Genomic DNA, 21,809 nt, shown 5'->3' with positions numbered 1-21,809 from the left:
GCCATGTCACTGTCAAGTCTGACGAGTCCTCTCCTGCCTGTGATTCCTCCGATGCATCCTTGAGTGTAACGCCTACTGCTGCTGGCGTTGCTGTTGTTGCTGCTGGGAGTCGATCGTCATCCCAGAGGGGAAGTCGGAAGACCACTTGTACTACTTCCAGTAAGCAATTGACTGTCCAACAGTCCTTTGCGAGGAAGATGAAATATCACAGCAGTCATCCTGCTGCAAAGCGGACAACTGAGGCCTTGGCAGCCTGGGCGGTGAGAAACGTGGTTCCGGTATCCATCGTTAATTCAGAGCCAACTAGAGACTTGATTGAGGTACTGTGTCCCCGGTACCAAATACCATCTAGATTCCATTTCTCTAGGCAGGCGATACCGAAAATGTACACAGACCTCAGAAAAAGACTCACCAGTGTCCTAAAAAATGCAGTTGTACCCAATGTCCACTTAACCACGGACATGTGGACAAGTGGAGCAGGGCAGACTCAGGACTATATGACTGTGACAGCCCACTGGGTAGATGTATTGCCTCCCGCAGCAAGAACAGCAGCGGCGGCACCAGTAGCAGCATCTTGCAAACGCCAACTCGTTCCTAGGCAGGCTACGCTTTGTATCACCGCTTTCCAGAATAGGCACACAGCTGAAAACCTCTTACGGCAACTGAGGAAGATCATCGCAGAATGGCTTACCCCAATTGGACTCTCCTGGGGATTTGTGACATCGGACAACGCCAGCAATATTGTGCGTGCATTACATCTGGGCAAATTCCATCACGTCCCATGTTTTGCACATACCTTGAATTTGGTGGTGCAGAATTATTTAAAAAACAACAGGGGCGTGCAAGAGATGCTGTTGGTGGCCCGAAGAATTACGGGCCACTTTTGGCATTCAGGCACCGCGTACAGAAGACTGGAGCACCAACAAACATTCCTGAACCTGCCCTGCCATCATCTGAAGCAAGAGGTGGTAACGAGGTGGAATTCAACCCTCTATATGCTTCAGAGGATGGAGGAGCAGCAAAAGGCCATTCAAGCCTATACATCTGGCCACGATATAGGCAAAGGAGGTGGAATGCACCTGACTCAAGTGCAGTGGAGAATGATTTCAACGTTGTGCAAGGTTCTGCAACCCTTTGAACTTGCCACACGTGAATTCCCCTCATCAGGCTTTTGCAGAAGAAGCTGGAGACATTGAAGGAGGAGCTAAAACAGAGCGATTCCGCTAGGCATGTGGGACTTGTGGATGGAGCCCTTAATTCGCTTAACCAGGATTCACGGGTGGTCAATCTGTTGAAATCAGAGCACTACATTTTGGCCACCGTGCTCGATCCTAGATTTAAAACCTACGTTGTATCTCTCTTTCCGGCAGACACAAGTCTGCAGAGGTTCAAAGACCTGCTGGTGAGAAAATTGTCAAGTCAAGCGGAACGTGACCCGTCACCATCTCCTCCTTCACATTCTCCCGCAACTGGGGGTGCGAGGAAAAGGCTAAGAATTCCGAGCCCACCCGCTGGCGGTGATGCAGGGCAGTCTGGAGCGAGTGCTGACATCTGGTCCGGACTGAAGGACCTGCCAACGATTACTGACATGTCGTCTACTGTCACTGCATATGATTCTCTCACCATTGAAAGAATGGTGGAGGATTATATGAGTGACCGCATCCAAGTAGGCACGTCAGACAGTCCGTACGTATACTGGCAGGAAAAAGAGGCAATTTGGAGGCCCTTGCAGAAACTGGCTTTATTCTACCTAAGTTGCCCTCCCTCCAGTGTGTACTCCGAAAGAGTGTTTAGTGCAGCCGCTCACCTTGTCAGCAATCGGCGTACGAGGTTAATTCCAGAAAATGTGGAGAAGATGATGTTCATTAAAATTAATTATAATCAATTCCTCCGTGGAGACATTCACTAGCAGCAATTGCCTCCAGAAAGTACACGGGGACCTGAGATGGTGGATTCCAGTGGGGACGAATTAATAATCTGTGAGGAGGGGGATGTACACAGTGAAAGGGGTGAGGAATCGGAGGATGATGATGAGGTGGACATCTTGCCTCTGTAGAGCCAGTTTGTGCAAGGAGAGATTGATTGCTTCTTTTTTGGTGGGGGCCCAAACCAACCAGTCATTTCAGTCACAGTCGTGTGGCAGACCCTGTCACTGAAATGATGGGTTCGTTAAAGTGTGCATGTCCTGTTTATACAACATAAGGGTGGGTGGGAGGGCCCAAGGACAATTCCATCTTGCACCTCTTTTTTCTTTCATTTTTCTTTGCATCATGTGCTGTTTGGGGACAATTTTTTTGAAGGGCCATCCTGCCTGACACTGCAGTGCCACTCCTAGATGGGCCAGGTGTTTGTGTCGGCCACTTGTGTCGCTTAGCTTAGTCACACAGCCACCTTGGTGCGCCTCTTTTTTTCTTTGCATCATGTGCTGTTTGGGGAGTATTTTTTTGAAGGGCCATCCTGCCTGACACTGCAGTGCCACTCCTAGATGGGCCAGGTGTTTGTGTCGGCCACTTGTGTCGCTTAGCTTAGTCACACAGCCACCTTGGTGCGCCTCTTTTTTTCTTTGCATCATGTGCTGTTTGGGGACAATTTTTTTGAAGGGCCATCCTGCCTGACACTGCAGTGCCACTCCTAGATGGGCCAGGTGTTTATGTCGGCCACTTGTGTCGCTTAGCTTAGTCACACAGCCACCTTGGTGCGCCTCTTTTTTTCTTTGCATCATGTGCTGTTTGGGGACAATTTTTTGGAAGGGCCATCCTGTCTTGATTGACACTGCAGTGCCACTCCTAGATGGGCCAGGTGTTTGTGTCGGCCACTTGTGTCGCTTAGCTTAGTCACACAGCGACCTTGGTGCGCCTCTTTTTTTCTTTGCATCATGTGCTGTTTGGGGACAATTTTTTTGAAGGGCCATCCTGTCTTGATTGACACTGCAGTGCCACTCCTAGATGGGCCAGGTGTTTGTGTCGGCCACTTGTGTCACTTAGCTTAGGCACACAGCCACCTTGGTGCGCCTCTTTTTTTCTTTGCATCATGTGCTGTTTGGGGAGTATTTTTTTGAAGGGCCATCCTGTCTGACACTGCAGTGCCACTCCTAGATGGGCCAGGTGTTTGTGTCGGCCACTTGTGTCGCTTAGCTTAGTCACACAGCCACCTTGGTGCGCCTCTTTTTTTCTTTGCATCATGTGCTGTTTGGGGAGTATTTTTTTGAAGGGCCATCCTGCCTGACACTGCAGTGCCACTCCTAGATGGGCCAGGTGTTTGTGTCGGCCACTTGTGTCGCTTAGCTTAGTCACACAGCCACCTTGGTGCGCCTCTTTTTTTCTTTGCATCATGTGCTGTTTGGGGACAATTTTTTTGAAGGGCCATCCTGCCTGACACTGCAGTGCCACTCCTAGATGGGCCAGGTGTTTATGTCGGCCACTTGTGTCGCTTAGCTTAGTCACACAGCCACCTTGGTGCGCCTCTTTTTTTCTTTGCATCATGTGCTGTTTGGGGACAATTTTTTGGAAGGGCCATCCTGTCTTGATTGACACTGCAGTGCCACTCCTAGATGGCCAGGTGTTTGTGTCGGCCACTTGTGTCGCTTAGCTTAGTCACACAGCGACCTTGGTGCGCCTCTTTTTTTCTTTGCATCATGTGCTGTTTGGGGACAATTTTTTTGAAGGGCCATCCTGTCTTGATTGACACTGCAGTGCCACTCCTAGATGGGCCAGGTGTTTGTGTCGGCCACTTGTGTCACTTAGCTTAGGCACACAGCCACCTTGGTGCGCCTCTTTTTTTCTTTGCATCATGTGCTGTTTGGGGAGTATTTTTTTGAAGGGCCATCCTGTCTGACACTGCAGTGCCACTCCTAGATGGGCCAGGTGTTTGTGTCGGCCACTTGTGTCGCTTAGCTTAGTCACACAGCCACCTTGGTGCGCCTCTTTTTTTCTTTGCATCATGTGCTGTTTGGGGACTATTTTTTGAAGGGCCATCCTGCCTGACACTGCAGTGCCACTCCTAGATGGGCCAGGTGTTTGTGTCGGCCACTTGTGTCGCTTAGCTTAGTCACACAGCCACCTTGGTGCGCCTCTTTTTTTCTTTGCATCATGTGCTGTTTGGGGACTATTTTTTTGAAGGGCCATCCTGCCTGACACTGCAGTGCCACTCCTAGATGGGCCAGGTGTTTGTGTCGGCCACTTGTGTCGCTTAGCTTAGCCATCCAGCGACCTCGGTGCAAATTTTAGGACTAAAAATAATATTGTGAGGTGTGAGGTGTTCAGAATAGACTGGAAATGAGTGGAAATTATGGTTATTGAGGTTAATAATACTTTGGGATCAAAATGACCCCCAAATTCCATGATTTAAGCTGTTTTTTAGGGTTTTTTGAAAAAAACACCCGAATCCAAAACACACCCGAATCCGACAAAAAATTTTCGGTGAGGTTTTGCCAAAACGCGTTCGAATCCAAAACACGGCCGCGGAACCGAACCCAAAACCAAAACACAAAACGCGAAAAATTTCCGGTGCACATCACTAGTCCTAAGGGGTCTATTTATTAAGCCTTGGATGCATGGAGATAAAGTACCAGCCAATCAGCTACTAACTGACATGTCACAGGCTGGGTTTGAAAAATTACAGTTAGGAGCTCATTGGCTGGTACTTTATCTCCATGCCCTTTATCTCTATCCAAGGCTTAGTAAATAGACCCCTAAATCTCTCCCAGACACCTGTGCGGTCACTGGCCTTGCTACTAGGTGCCATGTGCCTCCTTGCCTGGGATGGGCCGGGATTCGGAGGGATCCTGGCGCCGTCCCATGGGGCCCAAGGTAGCGCTGGCACCAGGCAGCACTGGGGACCTGGACCAGGCCTGGTGCAGCCTCCACCTGCCCAGCTGGGTGCAGAGTGCGGCGGCGGGCGTGGGGGCGGCGGTGGATTGCCACTGCAGCTCCACATGTGTGATGGCGGCGGGCCTGCATCCTCCAGGTCTCAGGCCCCGCCAATCTCAGTGCCGCACTTGGCACTGGCTTATATTAGCCAGTGCCGGGCGCGAGGGAGGAGTTCGTCGGCCGGGAGGGAACGGAGAAGAGCTCCTGAAGATAGAAGACGAAGGTGCCGGAAGTCCTGGAGGGCGGTGGCCGTGGTGAAAGAGCTGTTACACGCCGCCACCCACCGGGTGAAGTACAAAGAGTCGACGCCCGTCTGTGAAGATGTCGGAAGCCCTGGGACAGTGGTGTGTGATGCAAAAGAGCTTTCACTGGTCACCGCTGCCCAGGTCAAGACTCTAGGAATCCTGTAGGTGGTGGGAGCCATCCCGCCGCCGGCAAAGACCACACGGCGGGCGGGGACAGACCAGGCTTGGTCCAGCCGCAGCCAATAGGATGGGTAAGTCCATGTGGTGTATCCCCTTCCCCCCTCCAGACCACCAGGGATTCAGACACTAGGCCTGTAGGGCACAATAGGCACTGGGCTTGAGGCGCCATAGGCGGGCACTAGGCCCGGGGAACATAAGGGGACATTAGGCCCAATAGCATTGTGCATTATGCCTGGGGAGCAACACGGGCGCTAGGCCCAATAGGGGATTGTATTAGGCAATAGGATTGGCCCCCAACGGCAACAGTAGGCTTGTGCAAAATGGGCAATAGGCCCACGCTACTGTTCCGGGTTAGGTAGATGGGCATCAGGCCCAATTACAAGTCCCCCAGATTGTCAACAATAGGCCGGGGCACCATGGGCAGGGGAGCCCAAAACTATTGTGTGTATAACCAGGTTGGTATAGGTAAGGGCACACGGCCCAGTAGTCTTGCATGGTGCGATTGACCACAGGAGTGGTAAGTCGGCACTAGGCCGTGGTATCTCTTGATCGGGTGCTAGGCCGCAGGTTGTATAAGTCGGCGTTATGCCGCAGGTGTGGTAAGTCGGCGCTAGGTATCACCGGATCCGGTGCTAGGCCACTAGACCCCGAGGTTTAGGGTGTATAGTCAGGCCCCCATCAACAGAGGTGTAACTAAGGCAGGGTGAGCGGGGCACGTGCCCTGGGCGCCTTGGCAGGCCCAGCAGAGGGGGGCACGGCCAGCGGCCAGGGCATCATGCCCACCCGCCCCCGTCACGCTGCAATGTGAGGGGAGGAGAGCGCAGCGTCTCTCCTGCCCCTCAATGTGCTTACTGCCGCGCTGCCAGCAGCGCTGTGTGTCTGTCCGGTCTCCGGCGGCGTTAGCCAATCAGAGCTTGCGGACCGGCTCATGATTGGCTGCCGGTCAGCTAGCTCTGATTGGCTAATGAACCGGCGCGACATTTAAGATAGCCGCAGCCGGAGACCTGGAGCGTTGAGGGGCAGGAGAGGCGCTATGCTGCGCCCTCCTCCCCTCACATAGCAGAGGGCAGCGGTGACTGACGGCCCGACGACGGGATCCCGACTGAAGTAAGCGGGGGGGAGTCTTGTAACTGGCACTGTGGGGCATGTAACTGGCACTGTGGGACATGTATCTGGCACTGTGGGGCATTGTAACTGGCACTGTGGGGCATTGTAACTGGCACTGTGGGGCATGTATCTGGCACTGTGGGACATTAATAATAATAATAATAATAATAATAATTTGATTTATATAGTGCTCTTTCTCCAATAGGACTCAAGGCGCTTAACAGATACATAGCATAATATAGTACAGAAAATAATGAAGTACAGAACAGATTTTCATAAAATACAGAAGCATGGAGATACTAAAGGGACAATTATGGGAATGCTTGAGTAAAAAGGAAAGCCTTGAGTCTACTTTTGAAGGATTCTATAGTTGGGGCCTCTCGCACTGTGCGGGAAGTGAGTTCCATAGAGTCGGAGCCGCATGACTAAAAGCTCAACCCCCAGATGAATTACGGGAGATTCTAGGTACTGCTAAAAGTCCTTCATCTACAGATCGCAGTAATCAAGTGGGGCAGTATGGGGTCAGTAGCTGCATCAGGTACCTTGGGTCCTGGTCATGTAGTGCTTTGATACTCAGTAAGCCAATCTTGAAGATGATTCGCCATCTTATAGGCAACATTGTAACTGGCACTGTAGGGCATGTAACTGGCACTGTGGGGCATGTGTCTGGCACTGTGGGGCATGTAACTGGCACTGTGGGGCATTGTAACTGGCACTGTGGGGCATGTATCTGGCACTGTGGGACATTGTAACTGGCACTGTGGGGCATTGTAACTGGCACTGTGGGGCATTGTAACTGGCACTGTGGGGCATTGTTTCTGACACTGTGGGGCATGTATCTGGCACTGTGGGGCATTGTACCTGGCACTGTGGGGCATGTATCTGGCACTGTGGGGCATGTGTCTGGCACTGTGGGGCATGTAACTGGTACTGTGGGGCATTGTAACTGGCACTGTGGGGCATGTATCTGGCACTGTGGGACATTGTAACTGGCACTGTGGGGCATTGTAACTGGCACTGTGGGACATTGTTTCTGACACTGTGGGGCATGTATCTGGCACTGTGGGGCATGTATCTGGCACTGTGGGGCATTGTATCTGGCACTGTGGGGCATGTATCTGGCACTGTGGGCATGTATCTGGCACTGTGGGGCATTGTATCTGGCACTATGGGGCATGTATCTGGCACTGTGGGGCATTGTATCTGGCACTGTGGAGCATGTATCTGGCACTGTGGGGCATTGTATCGGGCACTGTGGGGCATTGTGTATCTGGCACTGTGGGGCAATTGTGTATATGGCACTGTGTAAAAAGGGGACCCTGCATGTGCAAAAATTGAATGAAGGTGTGCTGAGAGACGACACAAGGGGTAGGTGATAGTGTGCTGAGAGGCGACACAGGGGTAGGTGATAGTCATGTTGGCACGCCCTATTTGCAGTAGCCACACCCCTTCAGGTGAATGGTCACACCCCTTCTGGTGCGTGGCCACGCCCATTTTCCCCCCGGCACACGCACATACTTCTTTTGTGTGTGTGTGGGTTTTTTTTTTTTTTTTGGGGGGGGCGCCACTCTTCATCTTGCCCTGGGCTCTGAAAACCCTAGTCACGCAAAGGTAGACTGTGATAAGTACTGAGTTTTTCCCCCCCAGCCAGGCCCCCATGAAAGGTAGGCTGGCGGAAGTACGTGCTGGTGAGTATCACATGGCTGAAACGGTCTGACTGTATTGTGTCATAACCTCTGCATAAGTGTCTCTCCGTCGTATCGGGTAAGCAGCTCCACGTCCTGTGGGCTGCACTGTGTGTTCTATTACAGGAGCAAGAAGGGCCAGTCGTCTGGCAGGGACCCGAGGGGATAGCTGGTGGGCATAATTGTGTTTCGTGTGTGTTCTGTGTGTGTATGTTGCCCCTTTTCCCCACCTCCCTTTTGGGCGTTTTTTCATTCAGGGTCGCGCCTGGTCCTTCGCACCACTACGGGTGCACCCAGTTTGAGGCCGCAAGTGCCAATGATGACCATTCACTGAGCCCAGTGGAGGCCACCCCTGCGTAGTGCGTCACCCATTCTTTTCAGATCACCCCAGGAAGTTCTTGTCCGTGTTGGGGATGTGTCCCAGTGCCGTCTGAGTGGCGGGGGGTGTGAGGTATGTAAGCTTGGTGAGTCCATCTTTCGCAGGGCCCCACCCCCGCACTTCTTACAGTAGAGGCAGTGACACAATGATGCAAATCTTGTGATAGTGTGATCCCACGCCCCCACTGTGATCGACTTTGATGCACCACGCCTCCGCACTGCCCACTGCTGAACCACGTCCCCCGGCATAGCGGAGAGCCAGAAATTCGGCAGGTATAATTGAACATTGAAGCCATATAGACATATGCACTCACATATATAGGCTGATTTAACTATTGCAATATATTACCATACTGGTTCCACTGGTTTAAAGAATATACAGTAGGTATAACATGCCAGTATCTCTGCTGATCCCTTATTCCTACCTATGTAAAAATGGGGTGAACGCCAGGAAGACATGGGATACTATAGGACCTAAGATAGCACAGACACTGGGTTGATGCTGAGAGGCACTGATGATGCAGCCAATAAGTAAAACCTCACAGAAGGTGCATGTAAAAATAGCCAGCAGGGCAAAAATGCTCCCTGGCCGGTTCCACCCCCGCACATGTGACATCATGAAGAGAGGGCTAGGATGCCATCAGGAACAGGAAGTTGAGCACCAGTTCTGCCCCAGTAGCATCCTAAATGTACCAGGTTACATTAGGCACCCAAACACTTTCAACCATCCAGGTCATAAGTACAATATTTTTTTTAAATTTGTTTTAAATTAACAAATAAAATAATTTTTTTTGAATGAGAATACTGTGTCAGCAAACGTCCAGTAGGCTGCAATTGCATCCCATATGATTACACCAAGTAAGTGGTCAATTAGATGGAATGGACGATTCCAATGATATAAGTCCCAGACAGGAGTGTAAGAAAGCTATCGCAGATGTAAGAAATATGTGCCGCTACTCAGTACCATTGAGAACCAGCATAGAAAAAGCACTGATCAGTCTCCAGTATCTTAATAAGCTGGACCCTGTCATTTCCCTCAGTGCTGGGATCCAGGCCAGGATTTGTGCTGTCTCCTCAGCTCCTTGGTCTGAGCTATGTGCAGACAGTTCTATGTCAGACGTTCAGTGATAGGGGACCCGGCTGGCTGCAGCCACCATGCTCCTGAAGATACTCTGCTACCTGCTGCCTGAATTCTTAGTCGATCTTACCTTTGTGACTCTTCTCCTGGGCCTAGTCGGGACCGTCCTGGTTTTACGATGGATGAGCGAGAAAAGGACCAAGATTAAGATCGAGAGAGCGAAAACTCAGAGGGACAGCGCTCTGGAGATGATGGAGAAGATGACTCTTCGCTGTAAGACTCGGGTATGTTGTGCGAAGTCTTCTATTCCATTTATCTTATTACTTACACATAACCATCTCCATGCAAAGTAAAGAGAACCCCCTTCCCTGACCACTTTCCAGAATCAGGGAAATGCTAAAGTAAACTCATTTGTATTTATTTTGTTCCCCAGTAGAACACATTGAAATTTACCCCATCCCCGCCACCTCCCTCCACACACACACCTTTAGTTGCAGACCCTCAGCTTGGTGCTTATAAGGGGTTAATATTACATTACATTTATAAGGGGATAATTATACATTACATATGTGCACCTAACCTGTTCATTCATTTTCCTCACACTTTGCAAGTTGACATTTAAATGTCCATTTAGCTAATGCACCTTTGTTAGTAACGGATTGTAAATTTAGAGGTTTACATGCGTCCCAGGTTACTGGAGACAACATGGTCAGGGGTATATTTTACTAAGTTGTGGGTTTATGGAAGTGGAAAAGTTGCAACCAGTCAGCTACCAGCTATTATCTTCTAGAAAGTGCTAGATAAATGATAAGCAAATTTGATTGGTTGCTATGGGCAACACCTCTATTTCTATAAACCCACACCTTAGTAATATACCCCTTAGATAGGTCATTATATAGTGGACAATAGGGTGTAGTTTTCAAACCTGCCAAAAATTCTACACTGAACATTATCTTGTTACATTTCTGAAATATATTTTACTTTTTTAAATGTAAAGAAGCCAGTGGAGAAGTTGCCCATGGCAACCAATCAACATTGACGTAACATTTATAATTTGCATACTATAATACGTATACAGAGCAGCTGATTGGTTGCCTGGGCAACTTCTCCACTGGCTCACTTCTCCACTTTTATCACTGCTTAGTACATCTCCATTGGCTCTTAAACCGTAAAATGCTGGTAGCGTCTACTCATATCAACAGCAGAGGGGTTAAGACCTTTGTGGAGGGTGCACTTCAGTCCCCTGGTCTATTTTTATGGAGCACTGATCCTGTAATTGATACTTAGATTAGTGCCTGGGAAATGAATTACGATCACAGGTGCCCCCAGCTGTCACAGATATTTGGCAGTTGGTGTTAAGTGACCAGTTCTATCCACATATAGTAGTTTCCAAATCTAAACACTCATTTATCCAAATTTCCCTAACTCCCCCAAAGCTTACAATCATAAAATAAAATACACTGTAACAGTTTCTTGTCAGTGAGTGCGGAACTGTTTCCGATATCAGAAGATCATTCCCTGGTCTTCCTGGACCAGAGGGTGGGGACCCACATGTCCAGCGTAGACCACTAAGCACTTGGTGGTGTCAGGTTTGGTCACAGCTCTGGGAGTTTGTAGAGCTGCTCGCAAGACTGAAAGTTCGGACTTGTCCTGAGGAATAACCCCATCAACATGCTCTGGTCCCTGGCTGATTTTGCTGTGAATCACTTGTTCCTCTCCACTTTCTGCTGCCTTGTGGTGTCCACTGTGATTCTAAAATGTATGGACCATATTCGCCGCAGTACGAAGATAGACCGGGCACAGAAGCAGAGAGAGGAGGCCCTTCAGCTGATGGATAAACACGTTGTAGATTATAAGAAACAGGTACTGTATGGTTTGATCGGAGGAGCAACGGTGACTTGAACCAGAATTACTAACCTCACGCGGTATTTAGGGTGAAATGTATCACACCTTCTAAAAAGTTGACAAGTTGCCCAATGCAGATACCAGCTTTGATCTATCATTTTATAGCATGTTCTTGATAACTGCTAGCTCGAATCTGATTGGTTGCTAGGCGCAACTTCTCCACTTCTCCACTCATTTCCCACATACACTCATATACTGTATATGACACGTTTCATACTTTGTCCACTCTCCCTGATTGTCAGGGAGACTCCTGAAATAGTAGCAATATCCCTGACTCCCTGAATAGACTAGCAATCTCCCTGATTGCACCTTACCCTCATTATGTAGCTGTTATATTCTTGGGGAAAAAGAAATCAGAGAAATATACATTCAAATGGGAACATCAGTGCAATTTCTCTGCACTGTATCTTGTGACCACTTATATGGAACCACTTGTAAAACACTATACACAAGCAAGCCCTGAAAAGTAATAGTGTCTTTGCATCAACAAGTAGATCTTACTTACTGCTTTGGGGCTCATTTCCATTTGGATGTAAATTATCTGGATGACACGCCTCTCAGATGTAGCAGTACACGTCCGCTATGATTGATGTTACTTTCACAATCTCCCTGAAATGCTGTTTCAAAAGTAGGCAAGTATGACACGGGCCCTCATTCTAGCTATTTTTTGCAGCCGTGAAAACGCATAGTCGCCGCCCACAGGGGAGTGTATTTTCGCTTTGCAAGTGTGCGAACGCCTTTGCAGCCGAGCTCTGCAAAAACATTTTGTGCAGTTTCTGAGTAGCTCTGGACTTACTCAGCCGCTGCGATCACTTCAGGCTTTTTGGTGCCGGAATTGACGTCAGACACCTGCCCAACAAACGCTTGGACACGCCTGCGTTTTCCCAAACACTCCCAGAAAACGGTCAGTTGACACCCACAAACGCCTTCTTCCTGTCAATCTCCTTGCGATCGGCTGTGCGAACGGATTCTTCGTTAAATCCATCGCCCAGCAACGATCCGCTTTGTACCTGTACAATGCGCCTGTGCATTGCGGTGTATACGCATGCGCAGTAGTATCCTGATCGCTGAGCTGCAAAAACCGGCAGCGAGCAATCAACTCGGAATGATCCCCACAATTCCATAACCCCATAATCCACCCAATGGACTACAAACACTCCACAACCTGAGGCACCCCCTGCCCCTTTAGATGTCCTTCGTGACATAAAATGTCTTTTGATCTATGTATGGTTCTGTGTGAAATATGTGTATACTATAATGTTAGAAGACAACAAATTGGATATAGACTGGCGTTTCCCGACTTGTTTATGCGATTTGCTAATCTTACTAAGTATTTTCCATGTGTCATTGTTGTGCGGGAAGCCTGGGGACATTTGCCATTTTTCTTTTTGATACAGATCGTTATTAAAATTTGGAACTGTCGAATGATACCTGAGGCGGCTCTGTAGATTACTGTAGTGCAAAAATGAATCATTATATTTTCTGATCCTCGTTCATTGTAGAAATAGTGATAATTATAAAAAAGTCGAATGTTTATTCCTTGCTAGACTTCAAACAGGACGACCTTGGAGGATAACTGTAAACATGGTGGGACAATAGTCAAATAGTAAGCTTGCAGCACGGTGGCACAGTGATTTGCTTACTGCCTCATAGCACAATGTTTGATTCCCACCAAGGTTTTATCTGTGTGGAGTTTGTATGTTCTCCCATTGTGTCGGTTTACTCTGGGTGCTCCAGTTTCCTCCCACAATCAAAAAGCATACTGGCAGGTTACATAGAAACAGAATTTGGCTGCAAATAAGAACTACTTGGCCCATCTAGTCTGCCCTGGCTTCTATCAATCAACTAACCCTAGTGTACGCTCGTGGTAAGGAATATAGGGGTCTATTTACTAAGCCTTGAATGGAGATAAAGTGGGCAGAGAAAAATTACCAGCAAATCAGCTCCTAACTGTCATGTTACAGGTTTTGTTTGTAAAATGACAGTTAGGAGCTGGTTGGTTGGGACTTAATCTCCATCCACTTTATCTCCATCCAAGGTTTAGTAAATAGACCCCATAGATTGTAAGCACTAGGGTAGTAAGGTGAGTGGTATTGCCAAGCCATTGCACAGGGTGGAATACCCTGGGGGTGGCATCATCACTTCCTGTGCATCTGGCTAGTAGGGTGCAGTTCAGCAATCGGTTACACTAGACATTCTGGCCACACAGGCTGCGTCCTAAGGACACTCGGAGCGGTACAGTAGTAATCTGGAGATGGTGGAACCGCCCACCCCGTGAGGCACAGACTTATGATGGCATGCGCTATGGGGGGGTGGATGCTGGCTGCACAGGGCAGGCTTTCACCCAGATACGGGGCTGGTAAGCACTGACACAGGGACTGATGTAAAAAGTGCTGCAAAACATGTGTGTGCTATATAAGTATCTGTTAATAATAATCAGGGTCGGACTGGCCCACAGGGGTTCAGGGTAAACCTCCGGTGGGAACCACTGTTCGGGGGAACCACTCCTTCCTCTAGGGATCAGGTTCCAGATTGTGCACTTGAATTATACTTCTGTTTAGAGATGAGCGGGTTCGGTTCGTCAAGATACGAACCCCCCCGAACTTCACCTATTTTACACGGTTACGAGGCATCCTCGGATCTTCCCGCCTTGCTCGGTTAACCCGAGCGCGCTTGAACGTCATCATCCCGCTGTCGGATTCTCGCGAGATTCGTATTCTATATAAGGAGCCACGCATCGCCGCCATTTTCACTCGTGCATTGGAGATGATAGCGAGAGGACGTGGCTGCGTTCTCTCAGTTTCTGTGTTCAGTGTGCTGCAAATATCTGTGCTCAGTGTGCTGCAAATATCTGTGCTCAGTGTGCTGCAAATATCTGTGCTCAGTGTGCTGCAAATATCTACGTTCTCTGCCTGAAAAACGCTCCATATCTGTGCTGCATTGTAGTATATAGTAGGAGGACAGTGCAGAATTTTGCTGACCACCAGTATATATATAGCAGTACAGTACAGTAGTCCATTGCTCTACCTCTGTGTCGTCAAGTATACTACCCATCCATACCTGTGCTGCATTTTAGTTGTGCGCAGTATATAGTAGGAGGACAGTGCAGAATTTTGCTGACCACCAGTATATATATAGCAGTACAGTACAGTAGTCCATTGCTCTACCTCTGTGTCGTCAAGTATACTATCCACCCATACCTGTGCTGCATTTTAGTTGTGCACAGTATATAGTAGGAGGACAGTGCAGAATTTTGCTGACCACCAGTATATATATATAGCAGTACGGTACAGTAGTCCATTGCTCTACCTCTGTGTCGTCAAGTATACTATCCATATCTGTGCTGCATTGTAGTTGTGCGCAGTATTATAGTAGGAAGACAGTGCAGAATTTTGCTGACCACCAGTATATATATATAGCAGTACGGTACAGTAGTCCATTGCTCTACCTCTGTGTCGTCAAGTATATTATCCATCCATACCTGTGCTGCATTGTAATTGTGCGCAGTATTATAGTAGGAGGACAGTGCAGAATTTTGCTGACCACCAGTATATATATAGCAGTACGGTACAGTAGTCCATTGCTCTACCTCTGTGTCGTCAAGTATACTATCCATATCTGTGCTGCATTGTAGTTGTGCACAGTATTATAGTAGGAGGACAGTGCAGAATTTTGCTTACCACCAGTATATATACAGCAGTACGGTACAGTAGTCCATTGCTCTACCTCTGTGTCGTCAAGTATACTATTTATCCTTACCTGTGCTGCATTGTAGTTGTGCGCAGTATATAGTAGGAGGACAGTGCAGAATTTTGCTGACCACTAGTATATATATAGCAGTACGGTACAGTAGTCCATTGCTCTACCTCTGTGTCGTCAAGTATACTATCCATCCATACCTGTGCTGCATTGTAGTTGTGCGCAGTATTATAGTAGGAGGACAGTGCAGAATTTTGCTGACCACCAGTATATATATAGCAGTATGGTACAGTAGTCCATTGCTCTACCTCTGTGTCGTCAAGTATACTATCCATACCTGTGCTGCATTGTAGTTGTGCGCATTATTATAGTAGGAGGACAGTGCAGAATTTTGCTGACCACCAGTATATATATATAGCAGTACGGAACAGTAGTCCATTGCTCTACCTCTGTGTCGTCGAGTATACTATCCATCCATACCTGTGCTGCATTGTAGTTGTGCGCAGTATTATAGTAGGAGGACAGTGCAGAATTTTGATGACCACCAGTATATATATATATATATATATATATTATATATATATTTATCTTTGCATCATGTGCTGTTTGGGGACTATTTATTTAAGTGCCATCCTGTCTGACACTGCAGTGCCACTCCTAGATGGGCCAGGTGTTTGTGTCGGCCACTTGGGTCGTTTATCTTAGCCATTCAGCGACCTTGGTGCACCTCTTTTTTTCTTTGCATCATGTGCTGTTTGGGGACTATTTTTTTAAGTGCCATCCTGTCTGACACTGCAGTGCCACTCCTAGATGGGCCAGGTGTTTGTGTCGGCCACTTGGGTCGCTTAGCTTAGCCATCCAGCGACCTTGGTGCACCTCTTTTTTTCTTTGCATCATGTGCTGTTTGGGGACTATTTTTTATAAGTGCCATCCTGTCTGACACTGCAGTGCCACTCCTAGATGAGCCAGGTGTTTGTGTCGGCCACTTGGGTCGCTTAGCTTAGCCATCCAGCAACCTTGGTGCACCTCTTTTTTTCTTTGCATCATGTACTGTTTGGGGACTATTTTTTTAAGTGCCATCCTGTCTGACACTGCAGTGCCACTCCTAGATGGGCCAGGTGTTTGTGTCGGCCACTTGGGTCGCTTATCTTAGCCATCCAGCGACCTTGGTGCACCTCTTTTTTTCTTTGCATCATGTGCTGTTTGGGGACTATTTTTTTAAGTGCCAACCTGTCTGACACTGCAGTGCCACTCCTAGATGGGCCACGTGGTTGTGTTGGCCACTTGGGTCGCTTAGCTTAGCCATCCAGCGACCTTGGTGCACCTCTTTTTTCTTTGCATCATGTGCTGTTTGGGGACTATTTTTTTAAGTGCCATCCTGTCTGACACTGCAGTGCCACTCCTAGATGAGCCAGATGTTTGTGTCGGCCACTTGGGTCGCTTAGCTTAGCCATCCAGCAACCTTGGTGCACCTCTTTTTTTCTTTGCATCATGTACTGTTTGGGGACTATGTTTTTAAGTGCCATCCTGTCTGACACTGCAGTGCCACTCCTAGATGGGCCAGGTGTTTGTGTCGGCCACTTGGGTCGCTTATCTTAGCCATCCAGCGACCTTGGTGCACCTCTTTTTTTCTTTGCATCATGTGCTGTTTGGGGACTATTTTTTTAAGTGCCAACCTGTCTGACACTGCAGTGCCACTCCTAGATGGGCCACGTGGTTGTGTTGGCCACTTGGGTCGCTTGGCTTAGCCATCCAGCGACCTTGGTGCACCTCTTTTTTTCTTTGCATCATGTACTGTTTGGGGACTATTTTTTTAAGTGCCATCCTGTCTGACACTGCAGTGCCACTCCTAGATGAGCCAGATGTTTCTGTCGGCCACTTGGGTCGCTTAGCTTAGCCATCCAGCGACCTTGGTGCACCTCTTTTTTTCTTTGCATCATGTGCTGTTTGGGGACTATTTTTTTAAGTGCCATCCTGTCTGACAATGCAGTGCCACTCCTAGATGATCCAGGTGTTTGTCTCAGCCACTTGGGTTGCTTAGCTTAGCCATCCAGCGACCTTGGTGCACCTCTTTTTTTCTTTGCATCATGTGCTGTTTGGGGACTATTTTTTTAAGTGCCATCCTGTCTGACAATGCAGTGCCACTCCTAGATGATCCAGGTGTTTGTGTCAGCCACTTGGGTCGCTTAGCTTAGCCATCCAGCGACCTTGTTGCACCTCTTTTTTTCTTTGCATCATGTGCTGTTTGGGGACTATTTTTTTAAGTGCCATCCTGTCTGACACTGCAGTGCCACTCCTAGATGGGCCAGGTGTTTGTGTCGCTTAGCTTAGCCATCCAACGACCTCTGTATAAATTTTAGGACTAAAAATAATATTGTGAGGTGTGAGGTGTTCAGAATAGACTGGAATGAGTGGAAATTATGGTTATTGGGGTTAATAGTACTATGGGATCAAAATGACCCCCAAATTCTGAGATTTAAGCTGTTTTTGAGGTTTTTTTTGTAAAAAAAAACACTCGAATCCAAAACACACCCGAATCCGACAAAAAATTTTCAGGGAGGTTTTGCCAAAATGCGTCCGAATCCAAAACACGGCCGCAGAACCGAAAAATTGACACATCACTACTTCTGTTACATTATACTGCACAGGGCTATGATGTACTTTCTACATTGCATACAGGTTATTAATCTAGTACATTATCATGCATGCTTTAGCAGTATTTGCTATATACACTGCTCAAAAAAAATCCACAGACCACTTCTCAGCTCCTATGCTTTCTGGCTGATGTTTTTTTCACTTTTGAAAGCTGGCTCTAGTGGTAGCATGAGACGGAGTCTACAACCCACACAAGTGGCTCAGGTATTGCAGCTCATCCAGAATGGCACATCAATGCGAGCTGTGGCAAGAAGGTTTGCTGTGTCTGTCAGCGTAGTGTCCAGAGCATGGAGGCACTACCAGGAGACAGGCCTGTACATCAGGAGATGTGGAGGAGGCCGTAGGAGGGCAACAACCCAGCAGCAGGACCGCTACCTCCGCCTTTGTGCAAGGAGGAACAGGAGGAGCACTGCCAGAGCTCTGCAAAATGACCTCCAGCAAGCCACAAATGTGCATGTGTCTACTCAAACGATCAGAAACAAACTCCATGAGGGTGGTATGAGGGCCCGACGTCCACAGGTGGGGGTTGTGCTTACAGCCCAACACCGTGCAGGACATTTGGCATTGCCAGAGAACACCAAGATTGGCAAATTCACCACTTTCGCCCTGTGCTCTTCACAGATGAAAGCAGGTTCTCACTGAGCACACGTGAGAGAAGTGACAGAGTCTGGAGGTGCCAAGGAGAACGTTCTGCTGCCTGCAACATCCTCCAGCATGACCGGTTTGGCAGTGGGTCAGTAATGGAGTGGGGTGGCATTTCTTTGGGGGGCTGCACAGCCCTCCATGTGCTCGCCAGAGGTAGCCTGACTGCCATTAGGTACTGAGATGGGATCCTCAGGCCCCTTGTGAGACCATATGCTGGTGCAGTTGACTAATGCAAGACAATGTGACAATGCTAGACCTCATGTGGCTGGAGTGTGTCAGCAGTTCCTGCAAGACGAAGGCATTGATGCTATGGACTGGCCCGCCCATTGCCCAGACCTGAATCCAATAAAGCACATCTAGGACATCATGTCTCGCTCCATCCACCAACGCCACGTTGCACCACAGACTGTCCAGGAGTTGGCGAATGCTTTAGTCCAGGTCTGGGAGGAGATCCCTCAGGAGACCATCCGCCACCTCATCAGGAGCATGCCCAGGCATTGTAGGGAGGCCACACACACACTACTGAGCCTCATTTTAACTTGTTTTAAGGACATTACATCAAAGTTGGATCAGCCTGTAGTGTGTTTTTCTACTTTAATTTTGAGTGTGACTCCAAATCCAGACCTTCATGGGTTAATAAATTTGATTTCCATTGATAATTTTTGTGTGATTTTGTTGTCAGCACATTCAACTATGTAAATAATAAAGTATTTAATAAGAATATTTCATTCATTCAGATCTAGGATGTGTTATTTTAGTGTTCCCTTTATTTTTTTGAGCAGTGTATATTTATCAAGGGGTCCAAACCATACACTCTGTAATGGTAAGCCAAGCCTCTAGGCATGGGCCCCCATCACTGCATTCCACCGGTGGGCACTTCATGCCCCAGTGTGACACTGATAACAATACTGTAGCTGTAAAACTAAAGAAAAAGTTGATATTCAGAATAAAATGTCTGTTCTAAATAGAGATGAGCACCGGAAATTTTTGGGGTTTTGTGTTTTGGTTTTGGATTTTGTTCCACGGCCGTGTTTTGGATTCGGACGCGTTTTGGCAAAACCTCCCTGAAAATTTTTTGTCGGATTCGGGTGTGTTTTGGATTTGGGTGTTTTTTTTTCAAAAAACCCTCAAAAACAGATTAAATCATAGAATTTGGGGGTAATTTTGATCCTATAGTATTATTAACCTCAATACCCACAATTTCCACTCATTTCCAGTCTATTCTGAACACCTCACACCTCACAATACTATTTTTAGTCCTAAAATTTGCACAGAGGTCGCTGGATGACTAAGCTAAGCGACCCAAAAGGGCGGCACAAACACCTGGTCCATCTAGGAGTGGCACTGCAGTGTCAGACAGGATGGCACTTAAAAAAACTGGCCCCAAACAGCACATGATGCAAAGAAAAGAGGAAAAGAGGTGCATTGTGGTCGCTGGACGGCTAAGCTAAGCGACACAAACACCTCAATATCACAGGAATTATTTGTTCTAATCAATGGTATTATTGGTCCAAATCACTGGAAGAAAATGACAAAATCACAGGAATTATTCATTCTAATCAATAGTATTATTGGTCCAAATCACTGGAAGAAAATGACAAAATCACAGCAATTATTCATTCTAATCAATGGTATTATTGGTCCAAATCACTGGAAGAAAATGACAAAATCACTTGAATCATTTGGCAAGATCACTGTAATTAATAATTAATTATAAATCACTGATATTAATTGGTAAAATCTCGCTATCGCCTGCCTAGTGAAGTGGAATCTATATGGGATTTTGTACAGGGGACACAATAACTTCATCAATTGTCTAAATCCCAATGCACTAATGGTGGAAAACGGACACACGTCTAACAGCGCACTGATTATACTGAGAACTGATTATACTGATCAATCACTGATTATACTGAGCACTGATTTTACTGAGCACTGATGATACTACTGAGAACTGACACTGAGCAGTGAGAACAGCACTGGACTATTGTACTGTAGTATACTGGTCACCACAATGCTGCACTGTACTACTATATACTGCTCACAACAATGCAGCACAGATATGGATACTTGAAGTGACACTACGGAGCTGCAAGATACAGCAATGGCCTACTGTACTGTACAACTATATACTGTTGGTCACCAAAATGCTGCACTGTACTACTATATATACTGCTCACAAAAATGCAGCACAGATATGGAATGGATACTTGCAGGACACGGAGCTGCAAGATACAGCAATGGCCTACTGTACTGTACAACTATATACTGTTGGTCACCAAAATGCTGCACTGTACTACTATATATACTGCTCACAAAAATGCAGCACAGATATGGAATGGATACTTGCAGTGACACGGAGCTGCAAGATACAGCAATGGCCTACTGTACTGTACTACTATAATTATATACTGGTGGTCCCCACAATGCAGCACACTGAGCATAGATATTTGCAGCATACTGAGCACAGATATGGAGCTTTTCAGGCAGAGAACGTAGATATTTGCAGCACACTGAGCATAGGTATTTGCAGCACACTGAGCACAGATATTTGCAGCACACTGAGCAGATATGGAGCTTTTCAGGCAGAGAACGTAGCCACGTCCTCTCCGTTCAATCTCCAATGCACGAGTGAAAATGGCGGCGACGCGATGCTCTTTATATAGAATACGAATCTCGTGAGAATCCGACAGCGGGATGATGACGTTCGGCCTCGTTCGGGTTAACCAAGCAAGGCGGGAAGATCCGAGGATGCCTCGGAACCGTGTAAAATAGGTGAAGTTCGGGGGGGTTCGGATCTCGACGAACCGAACCCGCTCATCTCTAGTTCTAAACAGTTATCATGAATTATAGAGGGTCATTTATCAACTAGTGATAAAACTCGTTGTGAATGATAAAACTTGTTGCGTATGTTAAATTGTCCTCCAGCCAATCAGCTCCTGTCATGTGTTTAGCTCATAACTGTCATGTGTTTTATCATTCATAACGGGTTTTATCACTCATTATCATTCATAACGGGTTTTATTATTGATAAATAGGCCCCATAATTAGGTTCAGACACACTGACCATATTTGGGCTTTGCTCACAATCACCTACCAGAGTGAATGACATAGGGGTATATGCAATTGCGGTCGAATTCCCGAAATTGTCGAAAAACTGGACTTTTTCGCCAAAAAAAATAATTAGACAATGCAATTCAGTACTTTCCGTCAAAAAAATGGACTTTCCAAATTCGACTTTTTGAAATTCGACATTTGTCAAATTCAACATTTCTGCAATGGTACAAATGCGGCAATTCGACAAAAGTATATTCAATTGAAGTTTGGAAATTCGACAACAGTGCTTTTAGACAGTAAATTCGTC

General features: G+C 47.3%; 1 protein-coding gene and 1 long non-coding RNA gene across 4 annotated transcripts in view; one reads left to right on the top strand and one right to left on the bottom strand.

Moving 5' to 3' along the window:
- The window catches only part of LOC134957549 (uncharacterized), an 88,876-nt gene that overhangs the window by 14,915 nt on the left and 52,152 nt on the right, over window positions 1–21,809 (bottom strand). The gene's annotated exons all lie outside the window — the stretch shown is intronic.
- LOC134957548 (vitamin D3 hydroxylase-associated protein-like) overlaps window positions 9,552–21,809 on the top strand; it is a 98,592-nt gene continuing 86,334 nt past the window's right edge. Inside the window, exon 1 of one of the 3 annotated variants that reach the window (XM_063939530.1) lies at window positions 9,552–9,825. In XM_063939530.1, coding sequence (XP_063795600.1) covers window positions 9,619–9,825 — 207 coding nt within the window. In that variant the 5' untranslated portion in view covers window positions 9,552–9,618. Of the gene's footprint in view, window positions 9,826–11,025; window positions 11,405–21,809 lie in introns of those variants that run through there. The other 2 variants (XM_063939527.1, XM_063939528.1) reach the window with 2 other exon arrangements.

The sequence above is a fragment of the Pseudophryne corroboree genome, chromosome 9, assembly GCF_028390025.1.
Source record: "Pseudophryne corroboree isolate aPseCor3 chromosome 9, aPseCor3.hap2, whole genome shotgun sequence".
Lineage (NCBI taxonomy): Eukaryota > Metazoa > Chordata > Amphibia > Anura > Myobatrachidae > Pseudophryne > Pseudophryne corroboree.
Note: the sequence above shows the minus strand (reverse complement) of the source record. Positions and strands in the feature narration are given on the sequence as shown.